The 19,978-nt window shown below is 44.6% G+C and overlaps 1 protein-coding gene across 1 annotated transcript; it reads left to right on the top strand.

Annotated features, from left to right (window-relative positions):
- The first annotated feature begins 1,844 nt into the window (after positions 1-1,844).
- POU2AF3 (POU class 2 homeobox associating factor 3) lies at positions 1,845-9,402 on the top strand. The gene is made up of 5 exons (XM_053670403.1): positions 1,845-1,860; positions 2,185-2,279; positions 6,176-6,251; positions 7,611-7,837; positions 9,028-9,402. The coding sequence occupies exons 1-5, from the start codon at positions 1,845-1,847 to the stop codon at positions 9,400-9,402; spliced, it is 789 nt and encodes a 262-aa protein (XP_053526378.1).
- Positions 9,403-19,978: the final 10,576 nt, after the last annotated feature.

The raw sequence follows: 19,978 nt of genomic DNA, 5'->3' as shown, positions 1-19,978 counted from the left end.
AATATTCAAATTGAAAGTACCGCGCAATCATTGATTGTCAAATCATGGGTTTCTAGAGGTTTTAAATACTTGGCATGAGGGGGAAAAAACTCAAACCTATACCCGAAGGTATAAAACATTAATTCTGTTTGTCTCCTGCTCCAGGAACCTGGATGCAGCTAGATGCTTTGTGAAACTTTAAAAATGTTGCATCTCTGCTTCTCTCCTTGCACAGGAGCCCTCCGAGGTACTGAGTCCTTGCAGCCGCAGCATCCAGCCACGAATCCAGCTTCTGCTGACCACCATGTCGGGTAACTCAGCTGCTTCTCCTGGGGCAGGGTCACGCGGGCCAGGGGCATTTTGATTTGGGTATATTTCCACAGCTTTTCCTGCATTGAACAGAGAGGCACAAAGTCAGAGCATACAAGGGTGTGCCGGGGATCCGGAGTGAGCACAGGCCACACTGTGGCCGCTCTCCGCGCCTGCTCTCGAAAGCAGAAGCCCAGGTGCCGAGTTGAATGCTAAGGCGTCGTCCGCCTACCCCGGCCCCACACCCACCCTCCCACTTTGCCACAGTAGTGACCCGGGATTTCGCGGCGCGGATTCTGCGTGCTCAAAAGCAGCGGCGGGGGGAGCTAGAGGCTCACAGTGAGCCCTTGAAGCGAGGGAGGCGCGCGGGTCGCACGGAGCTGAACTGTGGCGGTCCCGTTGCCGACCCCTCGCCCGCCCGCAACCTGCGGAGCCGCGAACTCGGCGAGAAAATCGCGGGAAGAGACGGGACCGCGGACTGCACCGCCACTCCCATTTTCTGCGGGACGGGCAGGGATTCCCTGGGTTTGAGCGACAAATAGCGCAGCCTCCTTTCCTGAGGAGACCCCCTTGCTCCCAAGGCTAGGCCTGGGGGCTTCCTGCAGTCCAATTGCGGTCTCCGCACTGACCGGGCGAGGCGCTGTCCCCAGGCGCCCAGGCGCCCCGCCGGGTCGCTCGGCCGCCCCAGGCGCCGGGCCCACCCCCTCCCCGCGCTATTACCCCGGCGGCGCTCAGTCTACTGTCGCGTTCCGAGTCCCCGTCGCCCTAGGCTCCGGCGGTCCCTCCGGACCGAGAAAGTTCACTCGGCCCGGAGTAACCTAACAGCCTCGCCCGAGCTACTCACTGCGGCTCAGCAGGCCCCGCGGCTGCCCTTCCCCGGCGCTGCGGCTCCCTCCCAGCCAACCGCCCCGCGCGCGCTCCGCCCGCCCAGCCCGCCGGAGCCGGCCCCGGAGGCAACCTCTTTGGGAGAGTAGCCTCCCAGCGGAGTGCTCGGTCCTAGGGATCCCGCACGGCTTTCCTGGAACTCGCGCTGCTCGGACTCGACTCCGAGCCTCCTAGCGCGGAGGAGAATAGCCAGCACCAGAAAGGGAGGGGGTGGGAAGAGACGGGAGGAAGGGGAGAGCCGGAGCGGGGCCTAAAGAGGGAGGAGGGAAAGATGGAGAGCAGGGAAGGCGGAGGAAGGGGGCAAGGGAGGGAAGGCAGAAGATAAAGATCGATGGAAGAGAGGGACAGAGTTCCCAGGGTCTGGTCCCTTTACTGGTGTCAGTCTGGCAGGTTCCTCACCGGTCTAAGGACAAGTCTCGCCCAACCTCCCAACCTGCCCCAGACCAAGGGCATATAGAGGCCGAAGCCTCCCCAGAAGCCACATCTGGCTTGGTGGAGAAGGAAGGGAATCAGTGATTGTGTACCAGTGGGAGCATCACGAAGGAGTGATCAGGTCAGCAACTACAGATCAGAGAGTGCCCCTGCACCTGCGCCCAGCCCCTCCCCGGTCTATAATACCCTTTGCCAGGCCAGCAGGCTGGGCCCAGGTACCCCCAACATAGTTAGCCAAGATGGTGAACTCCCCTGGCCTGGTCTCCACATACCTGAGCAGAAAAACCTATATGCTACTGGTCTGAGGATAGGACCTCAGGTCTAACCTGAGGTGGGTGGCCCCACAGATTTCTGTATGTTCTAGACCCCACTGAGGCCCTGCAATCTGTCCAGCTCCTCTTCACCCCTCCAAATTTGAGAACTTTAAGTTTCTTTCCCACTTGCCTTTAGGCATTCTCTTTGTGTTCTCCAAACCTAGAAGGCTGGCCTCAGGTGCCATGGTCTATACACAGGACACCCACACGCCAGACTGATACCCAAACCTCACACTTGACCACTGACCAAGCTGTCTTTCCCCAGAAAAACCAAAGGTGTATCAAGGTGTCCGGGTGAAGATCACGGTGAAGGAGATGCTGCAGCAGAGAAGGGCTCACCAGGCAGCCTCAGGGGGAACAGTAAGCATAAACCCTTCACTTACTCCCAACTCCTGTTAGGCATCTGGAAAGGTGTGGAGATCATCCTGGGCCCCATTCGCCACCTAGACCTGGCCTTTCTCAGCTGTTCTTGTAAATTTGGTGCCCGGCTTCATCCCAGTTCACCACAGGAAGCCACAGAGAACAGCTGTGGTATGTTTGGGGCTCGTGGGATTTGGGAGAGCCCATCCCTCCCTGATTCTAGTTGAGTAAGAAGGGCTCGTTGGTTCTGTGTAGGAAGAGGAGCAGCCAGCAGGTTGTTCTGTTCGGAAGGCAGTGTGTGTGCTCTCACACATCCAAAGAAAATCTCTCCCAGAAACTTTGTTTTAGGAGGCCCCTTCAAGGATAGAATCTCTGTGGAACAGACCCCCCTCTCTCCTCATTCTTCTAGAACCCAGCCTCGGAGGTGGTTCAACTGGAAATCACCAAACTGAAAGTTCCCAATGGAAAGGAGCCATGTCTCTGCAGAGGAGACAGCTTGGAATATAGAACCACCTCCTTAAGATGTAATGACTGTTCCAGACCATCACGGGATAGGTCTGGATAGTCGTAAGAATATTCTAAACAGACAGTACTGACAAGAGCTCTCAGGCAGCAGCAGAACCAAATAAAGTAGGTCAGGTTATCTTCCAGGAGAGGGGAATTCATTACTGAAAGCCCTCGATTGTACAATTGCTTATGGGTTGGTTTAGGTGTACGCAGAGGAAGATCTGACAGCTAGGGCCCATATTGCCAATATCCATCAGCATTTGGTGCTCTCTCAAGCTTATTGGCATATGCCCCAGCAATGGTTTTTGTGCCTGATGCTGTTTGTGTGCAGTGCAAGACTTCATGAAATGGGTCTTTGTGAGAAGAGGCAAATGATTCAGGGGTGGTGAGCGCAGCTTCTAGAACCAGTGGACTAGATTCAGACCTCAGCACCTCAACGGGGTGTATATCCTCTGAGCAAGTTATTCTGCCTCTCTTGCCTCATTTTTCTGATCTTTAAACTGGAGATAAGATTGTGAGAGGGCTATATGAGTTATTGCATATAAAGCACTTAGAGTACTTACCATATGGTAAGTGCTCAGTTAATGCTAGCTTTCATTATTATTTGTGAAAAGCAGCTACAATAAAATTGCAACCAAGGCTTGAAAGCCAGCTTTTCAGTAATGTTCATCTATCTGCGCCCTTTGCCTGGAGTTTAGAGTTTCAGGTGTTAACTTGCTGTGATATGGCCTGTACTGTGCAAATTTTAAATTTGGTGGCAAAGTTAGTACCTTTATATGCAGAACTTCAGCTAACACAATGAAACTTCCTTCTACTTGTAAAGGATTCTACAGTCGTTCTTTAAAAGCATTTTTTGCATACTCATTTTTTTCATTTAGTTCTTATAATAAGCAGGAAAGGTAAGTAGATCAGGGATCTGTATGCCTCTATTACAGCTGAAGTTGAAAATCTTGCAGTTACTGATGGTCAAGCTAAAAGTAGAATCAAGGTCTTATTATTCTCAATTAAAAAAAAAAACACAAAAACCTCCCACCTCTCAGTTCCCTAAATACATCTTTCTGCAGATCCAGGAGCTGTGCTGAGCAGGAGTCTGGTAACCCCAACCATCAACCCCTACAATTCACGGATAATTATAAAATTAATAAAACCAGGAACAAGGGATCTGGGAAATGCTTCTGAAGCAAAAAAAAATCATCAAGATGGTCATAACAAAATGTAATCTTTCATTACGGAGCTTTAGTACAAGGTAGAATTCTGCTTCTGCTGCCCCTGGACTGGGCATGGCAATTTTATTGCTCTTGGCCTCTTACAGGTTGGTTTGGTCACTATTCCCCTGCTGGCTAACCGCAGGAAGGGTTAAATATTTCACTTGTGTATCTGATCAGTATCTGTTCCCTGGAGAGGTTTGGCTTATCTAAGTGTTTCTCAGTCTCCCCCCTGAGAAATGATAAGGCAATACTTCTGAACCAGTGCCTTGCAGAAAGGTTCCTTGTTTGGTACATCTGCCTGTGTCCTCACAGGCAGGAGGAGTAGCACACAGATGATTTAATTACGAGAGCTAGCTGTACAGTTCTTCCGTGGGAACCAGCAGAAGGATCTGGGATTCCAGCAAAGCTGTGAAGGTATGGTCAGTTGGCAAGGATGGCAGATACCAGGGTATAATGCATGCCTGCTTCTTGGTGTAGCTTCCTCTGGTCCAACAGAGATGATCTCTAAGTTGTTCAGTGGTCGAAGGACACCTCTAGGAAGTTTTCAGCCAAGGAAAGAATTAATTTTATAAAATCCACAAAGCAGGAACAAATTTATCTTAATTTGCTATAACGTCAGAGTAGTATCCACAATTTGAAATTTTAAGAAGGCAATTGTGAATGGATGTTATCGACTGAGACAATATCAGGGCCAGGAGAAATGAGTGCTTGCAGGATTTGTAAATTTGATTCACAGCACTTATTTCAGCCAGGCCAGATGAGTTTGCAAAGAACCCTACCTACACACACACACCTCTTACATCTAGTATAAAGGGAAATGTGAGTTAGTAGTATCAAAAGATATAACTTATCATTTTTAAACCATTAATTTTTTAACAGCCTTGATGTATTTTTTTAAATTGTACAATGTGGATTTTTGTGCTGTTTGAAATCTAAGAGAGAGGTGCCTCTCTTTGTATTCTTGGAGCAGAGTAGAACATGAACCCTAACTAGAAAGATATTATCAAGTAGGATATTGTAAATATACTTTAGGGAGATACGGCAGGAAGCAGACAAACAGACCATTCTCAGGGAGAAATGGGGTTAATGAGAACTCTACAATGAGTTTTTAAAACCCACTGCTTCCAAGTCCTTCAGCTCAAGCTGCAGCCAAATATTTGCATGAAGAACTGGTGAAGGATTCCAGCTTCCTGGTTCATGACATTACAGCATGGATCGTTTTCAAAATTAACACCACCTCCATTTTCAGCAATGGCTTGACTATACAATCTCCCAGTTGCTCTGGGTATGGTAGTAAGTATACCCTGTAACCCAAGAGAGAGGTGTGGTGAGCTCAGCTTCCCAGCACAGAGTCACAGAGCAGTGCTGGTCCCTTTAAACTTTAAAGCCACCATCTGAAACCTAAAAAATAATAATAATAATAATAATTTTAAAAATCCTAAATTACTCAGTTAGTATAACTATGAATTCAACTAGAAAATGCAGACTGCTTTACTTTAAATAGTTAAAAGGAACACTCTTATAAACTTCAAGTATTATAGTAGTAAAAAAGCAACTTATATAAAAATTAGTAAAAAATATACAAGGAGTTGAAATATTGCCTGATCATTAACTACAATATAGATAGGCTCCAACTCAAGGGGCTTTAAGAAAAAAAAATTTGCTAGTATTTCATAGCTAGAAAGAACATGTGAATGTTTTGAGCTATCAGGATTTAAAGAGTTAGAAATTGTGTCCTTTGGGGAAAACAAATTCCTAAGGCTAAATTGCCAAATAGAATATGAAAGTTTTGAAGAAAATAATTGACTAGGTCATGAAAGTTGGGATTAAATAAATGGAAGTTCTTGTTCATTTTAAGTCAAATAATTTTATAGAAAGGCTATTTACTGTTTTTCTTGAACTGTTACATTTCTGTACTATAAAAATTATTTCAATTAAATTTTTATCAAAATTAATAGCTTTAAAATTTAAGTGGGAGAATCTGATATTAGGGAAAAAATCCCCATGCAAACCTAAAAATTGAATCTTAATAAAATAGAATATCACTTGTATTTAACTTTTTTTAGAAGAAAGAATCTGGCTTACCTTAGAGCAGAAGGCAACAGAGTTCACAGCAAAATGTCTTAGATTTTCCTGAATAGAACTTTCATTTCACTTTGCTTTATGGTCTTGCTTTGGCAGCTGTCCGGAGGGACCAGTGTCCACCTTTCAGATCCAGTCACACCACCTTCTTCAGGTCAGTACAGCCAGCATTACAGTTTCCTCCAAAACTCTTTCAAAAGTGCATCTTGAAAGTCTTTCTGTGCTTGGTTCAAGGGTTAAGATAGGCAACACCATTTAACTGCAGCCCAACCAATCAGAAGGTGAAAAAGCATAGTGATTGCAGATGGAAGCTCTGCAAGGGAACAAGAGCAAATGTTTCCTTCTTTCTGAACTATCTAGTCTTTGCTGTCCACTTTGTCCCCAGTTTGTTCTTCTCATTTATTCCAGTTCCTCATCTCTAAGTAACTAAACTAGACTAAAAGAGCAGAGTTATTTTTAGGAACTTGTCTTTTTTATTGTACCTTAGATGGAATACAGAACTCCTGAGGTCCTAGAATCGTGCCTTTGCTCTTGTTCAATCAGTGTCTAGCCGACAGGGACTTCCCTCCCCTTCCTTTTCTCTCTTCCCAGAAAGCAGTTCAAACAACTGGAAGTTTTCTCAGCCCAATACGAATAACTTTATTACATAAACACTCCTGCCTGTGCCACTCAACAGCTAAGAGTTCAAATATAAGGAAACCTGCTTATGGTAGCTCACCACTGAATTTTCCGCTTATACTTAACTTCAAAAGAACCTTAAGACTTTAAAAAATTCTTCTGATGGACACACTCTAAATCTATCTTCTCTGAGTGTTTAAGGATAATAACCACAGATTGGACCTATTATTACCAAAATAGAAAAGGAGTCATGGTTTCAGAAATATTCTTGTTTGGTATTTAACAACATATTTTAATTCCATTAATCATGTTAACAAGTTCACTAAGAAAACATGTTTGCCTTTTGTAATTTAGAATGAGGAGTATTAATTTGACCTTTATGTTACTGGTTTCTATTTCTAGTTTGCCATTTATATCACTTCACTCCCAAAATTTAAGTTACTGAGCAAGTGTGAAAAGTTTAGGAAAGTAATAACCCTAAATCAAGAGAATTATTTCCCATGACATCAGAAGTTTTCCTAAAGCCTCAAACAACTCTGTCAACCCTTTATAAGAGGTTTACTTGAACTGCAGACAGGAGCTGAATGTGGATGCTTTTTATGGTCCAAGAAAGGGGTGGCTTGAGCCATTATTTGACTGTGATAGTCAGACACAGGTTGGATCACCATTGTTTTATTTTAGCCCTGTCCACATTCACAGCCAAGTCTTACATTATTGACCAGGCTCATTTCACTGGAACTTCAATTAGCTAAGGCAACTAAAAAATCCAAGTGCCTGACTGTTAACTTTTCCGCAACTTCTTAAACCTTCTTTTCTCTTATACATAATAAATATTCAGAATGTATACTAGAACTTTATTCAAATTGATAAACTGTAATTTTTAAACAAAAAATAACTTTTTTCCTTTCTGTTGTAGTCTACTTTGAAACTGAATCGAATTCTTCCACGCCTAATTATTTTCAACCCCGAGAATTTTCCAGTCGTGTTTCTTGTGAAGAAAGCCCAAGCTGCCTTGATCAGATTTTGGATTCCTACCTTCAGACGGAGACACACCACGACCCTGTGCTCAATGCCATGCAAAGTACTCCCCACTATTTCCAGGACAGCTTCCAGGCTGCCCCCTTCTACTCTAACCAGAGCCTGGTAATATATCTCCGCTCTTAACAAAATCCATTTATTGTTTGCTGTGGGGCATGCTTTGTAAGAATGCATCATCTCATGAGAAAGCATACAAACCCTATCAACAAGGGAAGCATCCAGGAAGCAAACCGAACCATTTACAAGTCAGTGGAGGTGGAAATAGCCACACATCACCCAGGTTACTGCGCCAGGGTGGTGTGTGGCAATGAAAAGGTTTCCTGGTGATATACATTTAATGGCTTTAAACTATAAAGTTAAGACATCTACTAATTAGATATCACTGATTTAAACAGTAGCCCTTGGAGTTGGGGGTTCTTGAAAATGGGCTTAGGGCTCTATCTAAACAATACCAAACTATCATTTTGATAAATGGGCTTTGTTTTATTTTGCCATTTAATTTGCTCCACTGACTGGTTGTTTTGGTCTGGTTTAGGCACCAGAACTCACTTGGGCCTGAGATGGTTAGTGAAAATGAAGCCCTAACACTTGAGAGAATTTGGATGGTCTGTTCTTGATGGACCTCAAATGTTTGAAAAAAAATACAGAAAGGTTTGCATTAGTAGGAGGATACCAGTCATTTAAGATGCCTTTTAGATGACTCATAGATATTTTAAACATTAAAAAGAAAGTTTCCTAATGTAAATCCTTCTTTATTTGGATTTGTCAAAAGTCTGTGTAGGCATCAGACTAAATTTTAAGGGGATAGGAAATGAACTCCACAGAATATGCGTACAGGGCCCCCGATCTTCCAGCCCCATTTCCACCTGAGTATGTTCACCTTGTTCTCCACAGCCGAGGGTGTGGAGAAACGTCCAAGGTGCCACCTGCAGCTTGTATTGTGCCTAAAGCTTATATTGTGGCACACGGTAGGATTTGATGAGCAGGTGACTTGAAGCACAATGGGATTTTGTGGTTTAAGGACAAAGCATCCTCCAAAGTATGGTTATAACAAAGGAAGCCAGTGAAGCAAGGCAATTTATTGTTGGGAAAGAAACAGGTAAATACAGAATGGGGTGTTATGAAATCATGCAATCAGCAAACAAAATTACTTCTGCAGACTTGGGTTGGGTTGAGTGTTTTGTGTCTTTACCCCTAATGTTCTTAACTCTAAGTTATTAAATCCATTCTGTTCAGTCCTTTTAATCCGGTCTAAGTTACCGTGCTCTTTTTTCCTTGGTTTTTCATTTCTCCAGATCCCAGGATCACCTTCAGATTCCTCCACTCTCTCTGGCTCCTTAGACTACAGTTACTCGCCAGCACATCTACCTTCATATGCTGCAGAGAATTACAATTCTCCCCCTTCTCTGGACACCAGAAACTGTGGCTATCCATCAGAAGACTACTCCTACCCTCCCTTGCCCTCACATGCCCAGTATGACTGCTTCTTCCCAGCCCCTACCTCAGGCTGCTACTGTGTGTCCTGTGAGGCAGAACACTCGGCCACCGTCAGAGCATCTGAGTGTTTTCCCTGTCCCAGCACAGACTATGTGAACTTCGATCCCTCGGCCGCAGCACCCAGTGATTTCTATACGAGAGAAACAAACTGTGACATCTGCTATAGTTCATAGAATTTCATTAATTTGGAACATGCTGTGTATATGTTTATTGTTCTGCCGCACCAAATGACTACTTGAAATAGGCAACTTGTTAACAAAATATCACAGGCACAGTTTACATGCCATTTTCAGTTTTCTGACACTAACTTAGGCATTAAGATGAATCAGACCCTGTGTTTGTGCCTACTTTGTATGCTTACAGTTAAAAGTTTTGTCGGGAACATTCAGTTTACTTTTCTGTGTAATGAACAAATTCTAATTTTGTACTAATAAATAATTTTGTATTACTAAATGTTGGCTTACTTTTTAAGTTTTTGAATAATAGTTTCCAGTTGGTTTGAATAATATCCATTACTTCTGGAAATCACTAATTACTCTTCAGTAAATCAATCTCACTTATTCATGAATTAAAGATTATTGTGATGTGGTGAGTTGCCCGGGCTCCCAGGAGGATGCGGAGTAGACACAGCTGTGACGGCAGAGAAGTGGAAGTCAGCCTCACCTCAAGTGAGGGTGTATGTACATCCTGGAGCAGCATCAGAGGGAGACATTTAAGAATCATTAGTTTCTTGCATGTAACATCAGCCAATGACCTATTAATGTGGCCAATAAGCACATCTTACCTACAGCAATGTTAACCTGCAGGTAATTCTTTTTTATTTCCACAGTATTGTTTTATAAACTTCCTGGGCAAATATTCGATCTTCTTTCTCCTGAAAGGGCTGCCTTGCAGTTGATGCACCATGAAGTTTAGAATTTGTTGCTCTCGTATATTTCTGAATTTCTGCTTCAGGTACTTAAATAGGCATCACTTCTATTTATAGATTGATTTATGGGATTAGCCGTGTTGTTTACAACTGAATTTCAGAATTTGTTTTTTCTTATGAGTCATCTGAACAAGCCCAACCATCTATCAAGGTGAAGAGAGTTACTTAAGCTACCAAGACTAGACCATAGTGTTAAAACCTGTTTCCTGAAGGCACTAAGGCACAGGACATAATCCCCGCACTGGAGTCTGGGAGGCATTTTCCATGTCCCCGGGTTTAGCACAATTACAGCAACACTGGTACCATTGGCACAGGCCACAGCTGCCATTTTCTGAGTGCTTCCTGTGTGCCAGAATTGTCTAAGGGTTTTGTCACAAATCATCTCATTTAATCTTTATAACATGTGTAGTGAAATGAGGAGTCTGAGACTCAGAGAAGTTCAGTCACCTGCCCAAGGTCACCCAGCCAATATGCACCTGAACTTGGGTCTGAAGGATATCAAACACATGCTTCTTACTCACCCTTCAGGGATGGCGTCAAGTTTGATCCACTTTACGCCATCCCTGAAGAGTCCTCATGCATGCCCAGATACGACCCCATCATAACTAATCAAAGCTCCCCAGGAGGGCCAGACTGTCCATAGAATACAAAGATGGGAGGAAGCACAAGAGCTTTCAGTTTAGGGACCAGGGAAGAAGCTGACCAACTGCCACCTCTGTGGGTCTCTTTCTATCAGGAGGCAGACATGCTTTCAAAATGACACTGTCTGATCGCCCCCTCCCGCGAGACTCCACGAAGGCTTGGACAAACAGGACAAGTCGCAACCTGCCTCCTGGGATAGATGTGCCAGGGAAACAGAACAATTACTGCCTTTCTAAGATGCCAACAAAACTAAATTTTAATAGCTTCAAACTAAATTGAAACTGGCCTGTTGTCAACAAATATCTATTCACACAGACCAAAGCCCCTGCACACCCTCCACCCTACCCACCACAAGAGACAGAAAGCAGAGAACTGAGAGATGCCTGGTGGTTGGCAACAAAATATCCCTTTCCTGGACATCATTCTTTTTTTTCGATCCCCCACTTGTGTCCTCTGCCTTCTGAGTCAAATATCTTGCAGCTCTAACATAACATTTCTACCTCACTCTTTCTTGTTCTTTCTTCACATGCCTCTAACTTTTTGCCTGAGTCTAGTGTGAGAAAAGATTCATAAGGGAATGTGAGACAAGGGCTAATACAGCTACCGTGCATCACAATGAATAAATCCACCTTAAACTGATCTTTAAGATCTCCCTTACATTTGGACTAACAGGTCACGTGGCACACAATGAAGTGGCTAGATGCTGCTCACCCAATCCGTTTATCACCCCAGCACACACAGAACTACAGTGCAGGTCAAACACACCCAGCAGCTCTGGGGCAACCCAGAATGCCTCTCCTCAACGTAGGCCTTGGAAGCTGTGCAAAATACAGATGCCTGTGCCCAGTTAAGAAAGCGTGATCCAGTAAGTCTGTGGTGGGGTGCAGCCACCTGCATTTTTTAATGTACCTAAGTTGACTCTACTATAAATGGTCTTCTGTCTACACCTGAAAAACACTGACATATTCAATGTCTGATTGTTCACTTGTAGAACCTAGCGGTACAATAAGCATAAGTGACACGAACTAAGCTCTTTCTATGAGCCCGTGCTGTGGGCCTTATCTTAGTGAATGCTCAAACAACCATACAGGATACATACTGTTGTCCTCATTTTTATTGGTGGTGAAACTGGAGTTTGGAGAGGTAAAAGAACATGCCCAAGGTCACACAACCTATAAATCAGGGTAAGAACTTTCCAACTCAGGTTGTCTGGTGCCACGGTCTGAACTTCCAAAAGCCTCGGTAAAGTTTCCAAATGTTAATTACACTTGGAGGAATTAAACCTTTTGTCTTAAAAGTCACATGTATATCTGTAGCCAGTTCCTCATACCACAGAGATATTTATAAGATTATTATGGAAGTTCAAATGATTTTATTATTCAGAACCATTAGAGATTAATGGAATAAAATATTAATCAAATGCTTACCGTGTGTAGGATTGATTAGATGTCTTCAAAATGTAGCCAGTCAAAGGTTTAAAGGGAATGTAATTTTTCTCGTTTATTGAATTTAGTTCAGGTGACATTGGCTAATAAAATTATATAGTTTTCAGGTGAAGGGACATAATTTGTACATTTTATTTTTTTTCCTTTTTTAAATTGAATTTATTGCAATGAAACTGGTAAACAAAATTCTACAGGTTAGAATGCGTATGAACTGATTTTCAGGTTCCTAAGAAACTTAACTGAGGGGTCAACCCTTCAAGCCTGAGACAGGTAAGACGAGACAAAGTGGGAGGCAGTAAGCATTTGGAAACTACTGCCTCCGGCAATGGCCCGGAGTGGCGATGTCCCGGCAGCTGGCCTGAGCCTGCAGGTGGACAGCAGGAAGTAGGTCTAGATAAGCATAGCTGAGACCAGGAGCCTAGCAGTGGGGGGAGGGTCAAGGAGAAGGTGTGGGTGGAGTGCTACCTTTTGATTAAAGAAAATCTTTAAAAATCATATTTAGTCAAGAGAGATGAAAGCTAAAAAGAGTGAGAGTCAAAGCTAATAAAATTGTGAATGCTATAACTTAAGCCTGACTTACTATCATTTCTAAGTCCTCAAACCCCATGTAACCCCCAGTACAAGCCCTGGCAGGGCTGCCCAGGAAAGTAATGAACATGCACACTACCTCCCTTCCTTTTACAGATAAGGGGGTGAGGATGTCCTGCCTAGAAAACAGGTTCTGTGGGGGGGAGCTAGATTTGAGTGTGGCAGAGAGGGGCCATTCCGGTCTAGGACATTCTGCTTTCACAGGCAGGGAGATTTGCCCCATTGCGTGTGTTCCAAGAGGCCTCTGGGTAAAATATAGGGTCTGGAGGATGGACAAATCTGAGAGGACTCAGCTCTACATAATAATAAAGCATCAACTCACTGAGGGCAGAAATAAGTGTCCACTTAGAAAACAGTTTGTCTTCCTTGATATGGATGGAGAACATGCCATTGGTCCTTGGCAAAGGTGGAAGTGTAGGCATGTGCGGATTTGTCTGTGACCCATCCTTTGCCACCTGGATAATCAGGAAGAAAGAAGAGACACCTGCCCTTTAACCTGTCAGGACTGGACCTGAATGCCAAAGCTCCAAAGTCACCACCTCTTACCGCCATTATGAAATTCTTCATTGAATAAGCCAGATTTTGAGGAGAGCCCTGCTGTCAGTAGTCAAGTTGCCTTGATGGGAGGATGTGGCGGATCCTAAGAAAAGACAAATTTGGGGGTAGGTCACACCTTCCCTAGAGGGCGCGGTGTAAGAATCATGGCTGTGCAAAGAGGAAGGCATTCTCTGGAAGGAGGTCTCGTAAGGGGACAAAGGATCTAGACTAAGAATTGGGGGGCTCCTCAAGCGGGCTCCCTGTGGGAGGTTCCGTTCTGGGAGGCTTTTCTTGTGAACTATGATCACAGCGCCAGTCAGCACTATGTTTGAGTTTCTCCCCTCCCACACTATAATTCCTGCTAGTTAACTGCAGTTGCCATTCAGGAAGTCGGGCTCCAGGTAGGTAGTTGGGTGTAAGTACAGAGAATAAAGTGAAGGACCTTCACAGGGACATGAGCCCTGCCCAGTTCCACCCGCAGTGCTGAGACTTGTGTGAAGCTGGTAGCATTTATTGTAGGGGCCTGTGGTCCAGAGCAACCAGGAAGTAGTCTGTGGCCAGTGAGTGGTGGCCACGGTGGAGACGAGACTCATGGGGAAGAACACGGATTGAGAAGCAGCAACTCCAAGGTACAGAGAGAGAGAGACTCACAATGCTCGAACATGAAAGAGGCTGGAACTCCAGTCACTCCAACACTTTAAGACAAATAAAGGAAAGTTTTTACACGTAAGGTAATAAACTTTAAAAACCATATTACCCTCACAAGTTGAACATTTAAATAATTTTATGGCCATTGAGATTAATTTGACTGATAGTATTTTAGGGACTCAAAGATCATCCAGTTCACTGGTCTTCAACCTTGGCTGTCTGTTAAATTCATCCGAGGAGATTTTTCAAAACACTGGCATTCAAGTCCCAGACCAATGAATCACAGTCTCTGGGGCAGGATTTATGCATTGGAATTTTTGTTAACTCTTTATTTTGAAATTACAGGAAGTTTCAAAATTAATCCACAGAGTCATACGCATTCTTCATCCAGCTCACCCCTGTGGTGACGGACACCTCAAATAACTCTACTGCAACATCCGAATCAGAAGTTGACACTGGCACAGTGCTATTAGCTAGGCCACAGATTGTATTCAGGTTTCACCATTTTACCTGCATGCATCTATGTGTTATTGGTGGGTGTGCATTTCGATGAAAGAAACATTGGTCTTTTTTAATCCTCTGAAGATCCAGATGTTCTCATCTCAAAGATTAGCACTAATGGTTCTATCCAACCTGCATTCCACACATAAGGAGACTGAGTTCAGAGTGGCGAAGTGACTTGTCCAAAGACACCACCATGCTCCAGCAGGGAAGGCAGCGGACTTCCTTAGTCCAGGGTTCCTTACCGGGCGTGAAGTTGTAACAGGCCAAAAATGTGCTATTGAAAAAATCTGAGGCTTAGAGCAAAAGGTAGAGGGGTATAGGCCTAATTTTTTATGTTATCTTAAAGGACAAGCACAAAACATAACTTTTTTTAAAGATTCATGAAAAACATGGGCCCTGGACAATAGTAAATCTACCCCTGAGTTCAGTATTATTATCAGAGAATTCAGGGATCCCATGTCTGGCAGCACTTGGATGTCCTCACATTCTTGAACTTTGTCTCCGTGTGGCTCCCTCGCTTGCTGCCTTTTCAGTGGCTGGGAACACACAGTCAGACCTGGTAAGATGACCTCCTGCTGTGCTCTCCCCAGAACATTCTTCCCAACTCCACTTGAGCCACTGAGCCAGGCTGGTGGGAGAGCTCACTTGCTCTCTACGGGGCTCAGTGTGTTCGTTTTTTATTATTTTACCCTGCGTGTGCCACAGAAATGTTTCTTCCTTCTACAGTAGCCTGCTCCTTCACGATGAGCCTCAAACTGCTTTCTCCTTGTCAAACATGGCACATACAGGGAAGTACGTGGAAAACGGACCCTGTGTGAGTAGGATGGCTCCAGCCTTAGCCCTTGTTAACCTGAGCATCTCACCTGTTTTAGTAAATCTTTGTGCACACCACCCTTTAACTGAAAGATAAAATACAGCCAGGATATCCATCTACATCTCACTGGAGTCTGGACCCAAGAAAGCTGCAGAGGACTGAGGGTCTCCGGAAGTGGCTGTGGCAGATGGAACCCTGGAGCTCCTGCACCTGAGCCCCTTCTGACCGCACTCCTGGGGCCTGTGCATCAGTCCACTAGCTACGGCCAATGTGAATGGGGTTGGAGGAGCCAGACTATTCCTGAGCAACTTGTCTCTCAGCCACAGGCTTAATAAGCAGAACTGGATGTAGATGCTGGAGAATCTCCCTGCACCTTTTTCAAATGTCTCTTTTAAGAGTTTTAAGCACTCACTCACTCATAGCTAGTAAATAAGAAAATGAAAAGCTGACATTTTCAACCTTTCCCCATTATTTTGCAGTGGGTAAGGAGTCATCAGAGCTACAGTGGGTTTGGCAGCCCTTTCCTAAGTCTTCAGGTCCTCTGCTGTGAGGATGGCTACAGGGGGACCCACGGCTTGGTGACCCCTACCTTGGGCTGGCACACTGCTTCTCCCTGGCTGGAGAGAAAGAGTTCGATGATTAACTGGACAAGGCCATGCGTGGAGGACATAACTGAGTCTTATGATCTGGTTAGTCATGCAGAGCCTGAGGCTTGGTGTTCCCTCGCAGTCCTTCGGGAACAAGGTGCATCCAATTCTGTACTTCTTCCTACAGCAGCAAGAGTGGGATCCAGCTTCCCAGATACGGACTCCATCATTTCCACACAAAGTGGTGCTGCGTGTACTTAAGTGTTCTGCAGCCAGACAGACCTGAGGTTGGTTCTTGATTCTACCACTGATCTGCCCTGTGATATTGGACAAGTGCCTTAACCTCTAGGCTACCGTTTAGTGACAAGTGCACAAATCAATGGAGTAAAACCTACTCATTCAAAAAACTCTTCAAAGCTGGTTTTGTCCTGGTAACAACTTGCAGAATGCTATTTTCAATTATTGATCACAAGAAGCTCATACCGGGGGTCACCCCAGGAAGTCATCTTCCCCTCTGGCCACTGTGAATTTCTCCTTCATTCGCTGGAGGAAAATGAAATTCTCTTGTTTGATCCACTGGTCTTCCATCTCTAAGGGGTCATTCCACTTTTTTGAAACTCAGAGAACCCTGAGTGAACCAGAACTGCCCTCCACCCTCTCACCCGAATCTGCATTGTGTTCACCTGAACAGGGCTTCAGATTTGCAGGCTGATCCAGCAGGCTGTTGAGAATAAAGTTTATTTCAGGAATAGTTCATCAAAATCAAAAACTCAAGTCAATCCAGGCAACTCTGTTATGACTCTCCATAAAGCTCGACCTACCTCCCCCAAATACTGTCTCTGCAGAAATAGCCTGCGGTCCATTTTAGAGTGTTTTTAGCAAAGGCTGTGCAGAAGATTTTTACAAGCCCCAGAAATAGTCAGTGTGCCCTATCTGCTTCATGGCAGCAGACCAATGGTACCTCATAAAATTAGCCAACTTCTCATAAAGCATCAGAGTTTTGCCCTGAGATTGTTCTCAGAGATACACTATGCAAATATCCAGTTGGTATTACCAGAGAACAGGAATTTAGTTTGGAGAAGCACAGCGACTGGGAGGCCAGACTGCAGTCCCAAACTGGACCACTGGCCCAGAACCTCTTCAAGAGACCCCAGGAGGATCTGGCTGAGGTTTTCAACACAGGACGTCACATCCTGGTGCGACACCTCATTCTCACTCTGGGTTTCTTAGGCAAGTGATCTTGGGAAAGTCACTTAAGTGATCAAAGCTTGGTTAGCTCACCACAATAACAACTGTAGTAATGTCAACCCCTCAGGGTTCTTGCAAATGCTAATGGAAGAAAGGGTTAAAGAAACTCAGCTGTCCTGAGAGAAGTAAAGAGAGAAAAACAGAGAGAAGTAAAGAAACTTGCCGGAGTTCACACAGAGGCAAACTATGGTTTAAACCCAGGTGTCTGACACTTACTGTGTTCACGAAGCCCTGGATACAACGGACAAGAAACATCTCCATGCGTTTACACGTGGTGACCGCTGCAGCTGGGGACTCAGCCGAGTTAGACTTTCCTTGAGTCCAGTTCTGGCCCAGCAGAGACTTCTTAGGGGCAAAGTTTTATCAAAATCATGTATCCCTTTCTGAGCAAACTGGTGAAACACAGGATTTCTACCCACTTAAAATGAGCACAAATTCCCTCTAACAGCTGAGGGTCTGGGGCTCCTTCAAGGCCCAATAAACAAGGTATCAGGCAGCCTCACAACACGCTCTTGACTCATCCCAGCCCCCTCCTCTCTAAGCACCATTCTAGAATTCAGAACTGCCAATATTTCAGAAGTAGCTAATACCATTAAAATAATGATTATTAATTTTAAGGAGCGACTATCAAGGTAGGTCTAGGTCTTGGTAATAGTCGATATTCAAAATGAAATTGAAGGTAGCATTTTTTACCATTCCCATTTTATGATAAAGGACACTGATGGGTAGAGGGCTGAGGTGACTTGCCCTAGGTCGTACAACCAAAAAAGGTGGGCAGGTTTGGATCCAGGTCCCCTTCCCCTGCACCGTGCTTGTCCCAGGGTGCCCTGCCTCCCACTGCTGAAGGTTCTGTGGTGGTGAGAGCAGCACACACAGCACACCTGCTCCCCTGCAACCAGGCCAGACCCTTAAAATGCAAAATGCACACAACAGGCAACCATGCAAATGTGTGCACAGCCAGAAGTGGATCTACCCTGACAGAAGCAACCCAGGCGACCATTTGGCCATGGAATGTGTTCAGCCGATAAGAAGGCAAATGCCTGCCACCTTGTGCAGCCAGGACATGATTGAGTTTCACTGTTGGACTGCTGCCAGGCAGAAACTGTATGTGGTCTCCACCTGCCAGGACTGGCTGGCACTGATGCCTGCCACTTGCCAAACATGACAAGCCCAGTGCCGTGCTCCCAAGAGGTTTCTTCTTGCCCCAAATATCACTTCTAATGTCTTCCTGATGGGCCACAATTCCACAACCTCATGAGGCAAGAAACCAAGGAACCAAACTCTCTTTTGACCTCTGCCTTTCCCTCTTTCAAGGTCAGTTCAAGCTGCCCATTATTATATAGACTCCAATGCCAATACTAGCTATATGACCATGGACAGGTTATATCATGTCTCTGAGCCTCGGTGCCCTTTTATAAATAAAATGGGGGTAAAAAGTCCACCTCCAAGATCTATGGTAAGAATTGGGACCCAACCCTGTGAAACCTGGCACATGGTAAGTGCTTAGTAAATACTAGGCATCTCCTCATAGTGGCCTCTGTATCCTTGCATTTCAATTCTTATTATCTGACTCATTCAACTTACCATTTTATTAAACACTGGCTTAGATCTGTTCAGCTCATCTTTTTCTAGTCATGTGTAAGTCTAGTCAGTCCCAGAGCTCCTTACAGCCAAGAAACAAGGCCCATCTTTCTCTTGTCTCCCCATAGAGTGCTGGGCAAAGCTTGAGACCACAGTATGACCCATCTGTTGCTGGTGGATTGGGGTACCTAAGTTTGTTGACAATACATTAAACAGAATAAAACATTCTGTGAGAGTCTTTAAGTATCGTGCGCTATACTGTGTGATTTACATAATTGTATATTTCATCTTGGCAAAATAAAGTAGATTCTGTTTTTATTTCCATTTCTTAAGTAACCGAGTCCGAAGGTGGTTAAAAGAAGCCCATTGTTACAAGGACAGAAAGTGGAAAAAGTCAAGATTTGTATCCACATCTGTCCAACTTCAAAGCTCATGAATTTAACCATTATCTTAATCCCAGTTACTTAGCGGCTATTTTCTTTTGGGCCACAGTATCACATACACACACAGGCCCACCAGGGCTTAGTGAGAAAGGAAAAATAGGTAAGAAAGGACCAAAACAAGACCTGGGGGAGCAGGTGCCCAGAGTTGGCCAGTGCCTTCCTCTCTGATCCAAGATTGACCCAACCGTCATTGTCTAAACAACAGCCTCCAACCCACTCCTGCTAAACTCACACAGAAAACAATGTATCATAAGCAAAGGCATGGGAAAAAATTGCCTTCTGTTTAGATTTTTCTCCTTAAATGTTTTCCTCTTCAACACCATAGCCTAAAAGGACCCCAGGGTGGAAAAGACACAAACAACTTTTACAGAAAATAATAATCTTGCTTTTTAGCAATCACTTTTATGGGAGGATATACCAAGAAGTGCTGGCTTTCTATGTTGATTCTACCTGTCAGTTAGAACTCACATTAAAACTATTTGCATATTAGCTGGAGGACTTTGAAATTTAGAAATTCATGTGCTATAACTTGAAAGCCAAAAAAAAAGTCAATCAGAGCCAGCCAGGGCTCGTTCCCAGGAGATATAACTGAAATGTGCAAGAATCCACCCCAGCAGTCTGAGGTGCTCTTCCTGCCAGGAGACCGTCACTGCCGGCCATCTGGGTCTCAGCCGAGTCTGGCCTCCCCTATCCTGGTGCTGCACAGGGAGTTGGGTCTGGCTTTGGCTGTTACTCTAAGCCCTGGCTGCAAGCATGCAGCCTACCCCAGGTTGTTGTGGGCCTT

The sequence above is a fragment of the Artibeus jamaicensis genome, unplaced genomic scaffold (genome assembly GCF_021234435.1).
Source record: "Artibeus jamaicensis isolate MK-2021 breed Jamaican fruit bat unplaced genomic scaffold, CSHL_Jam_final contig_585, whole genome shotgun sequence".
Lineage (NCBI taxonomy): Eukaryota > Metazoa > Chordata > Mammalia > Chiroptera > Phyllostomidae > Artibeus > Artibeus jamaicensis.
This window is presented reverse-complemented; position numbering and strand designations above follow the sequence as displayed.

Bases quoted from the DNA above. Each gene is read 5' to 3' on its own strand.
- POU2AF3 (XM_053670403.1), top strand. The intron at 6,252-7,610 runs GTTTCCTCCAAA...TTTCTGTTGTAG, and splicing joins TCAGTACAGCCAGCATTACA to TCTACTTTGAAACTGAATCG. The intron at 7,838-9,027 runs GTAATATATCTC...TCATTTCTCCAG, and splicing joins TCTACTCTAACCAGAGCCTG to ATCCCAGGATCACCTTCAGA.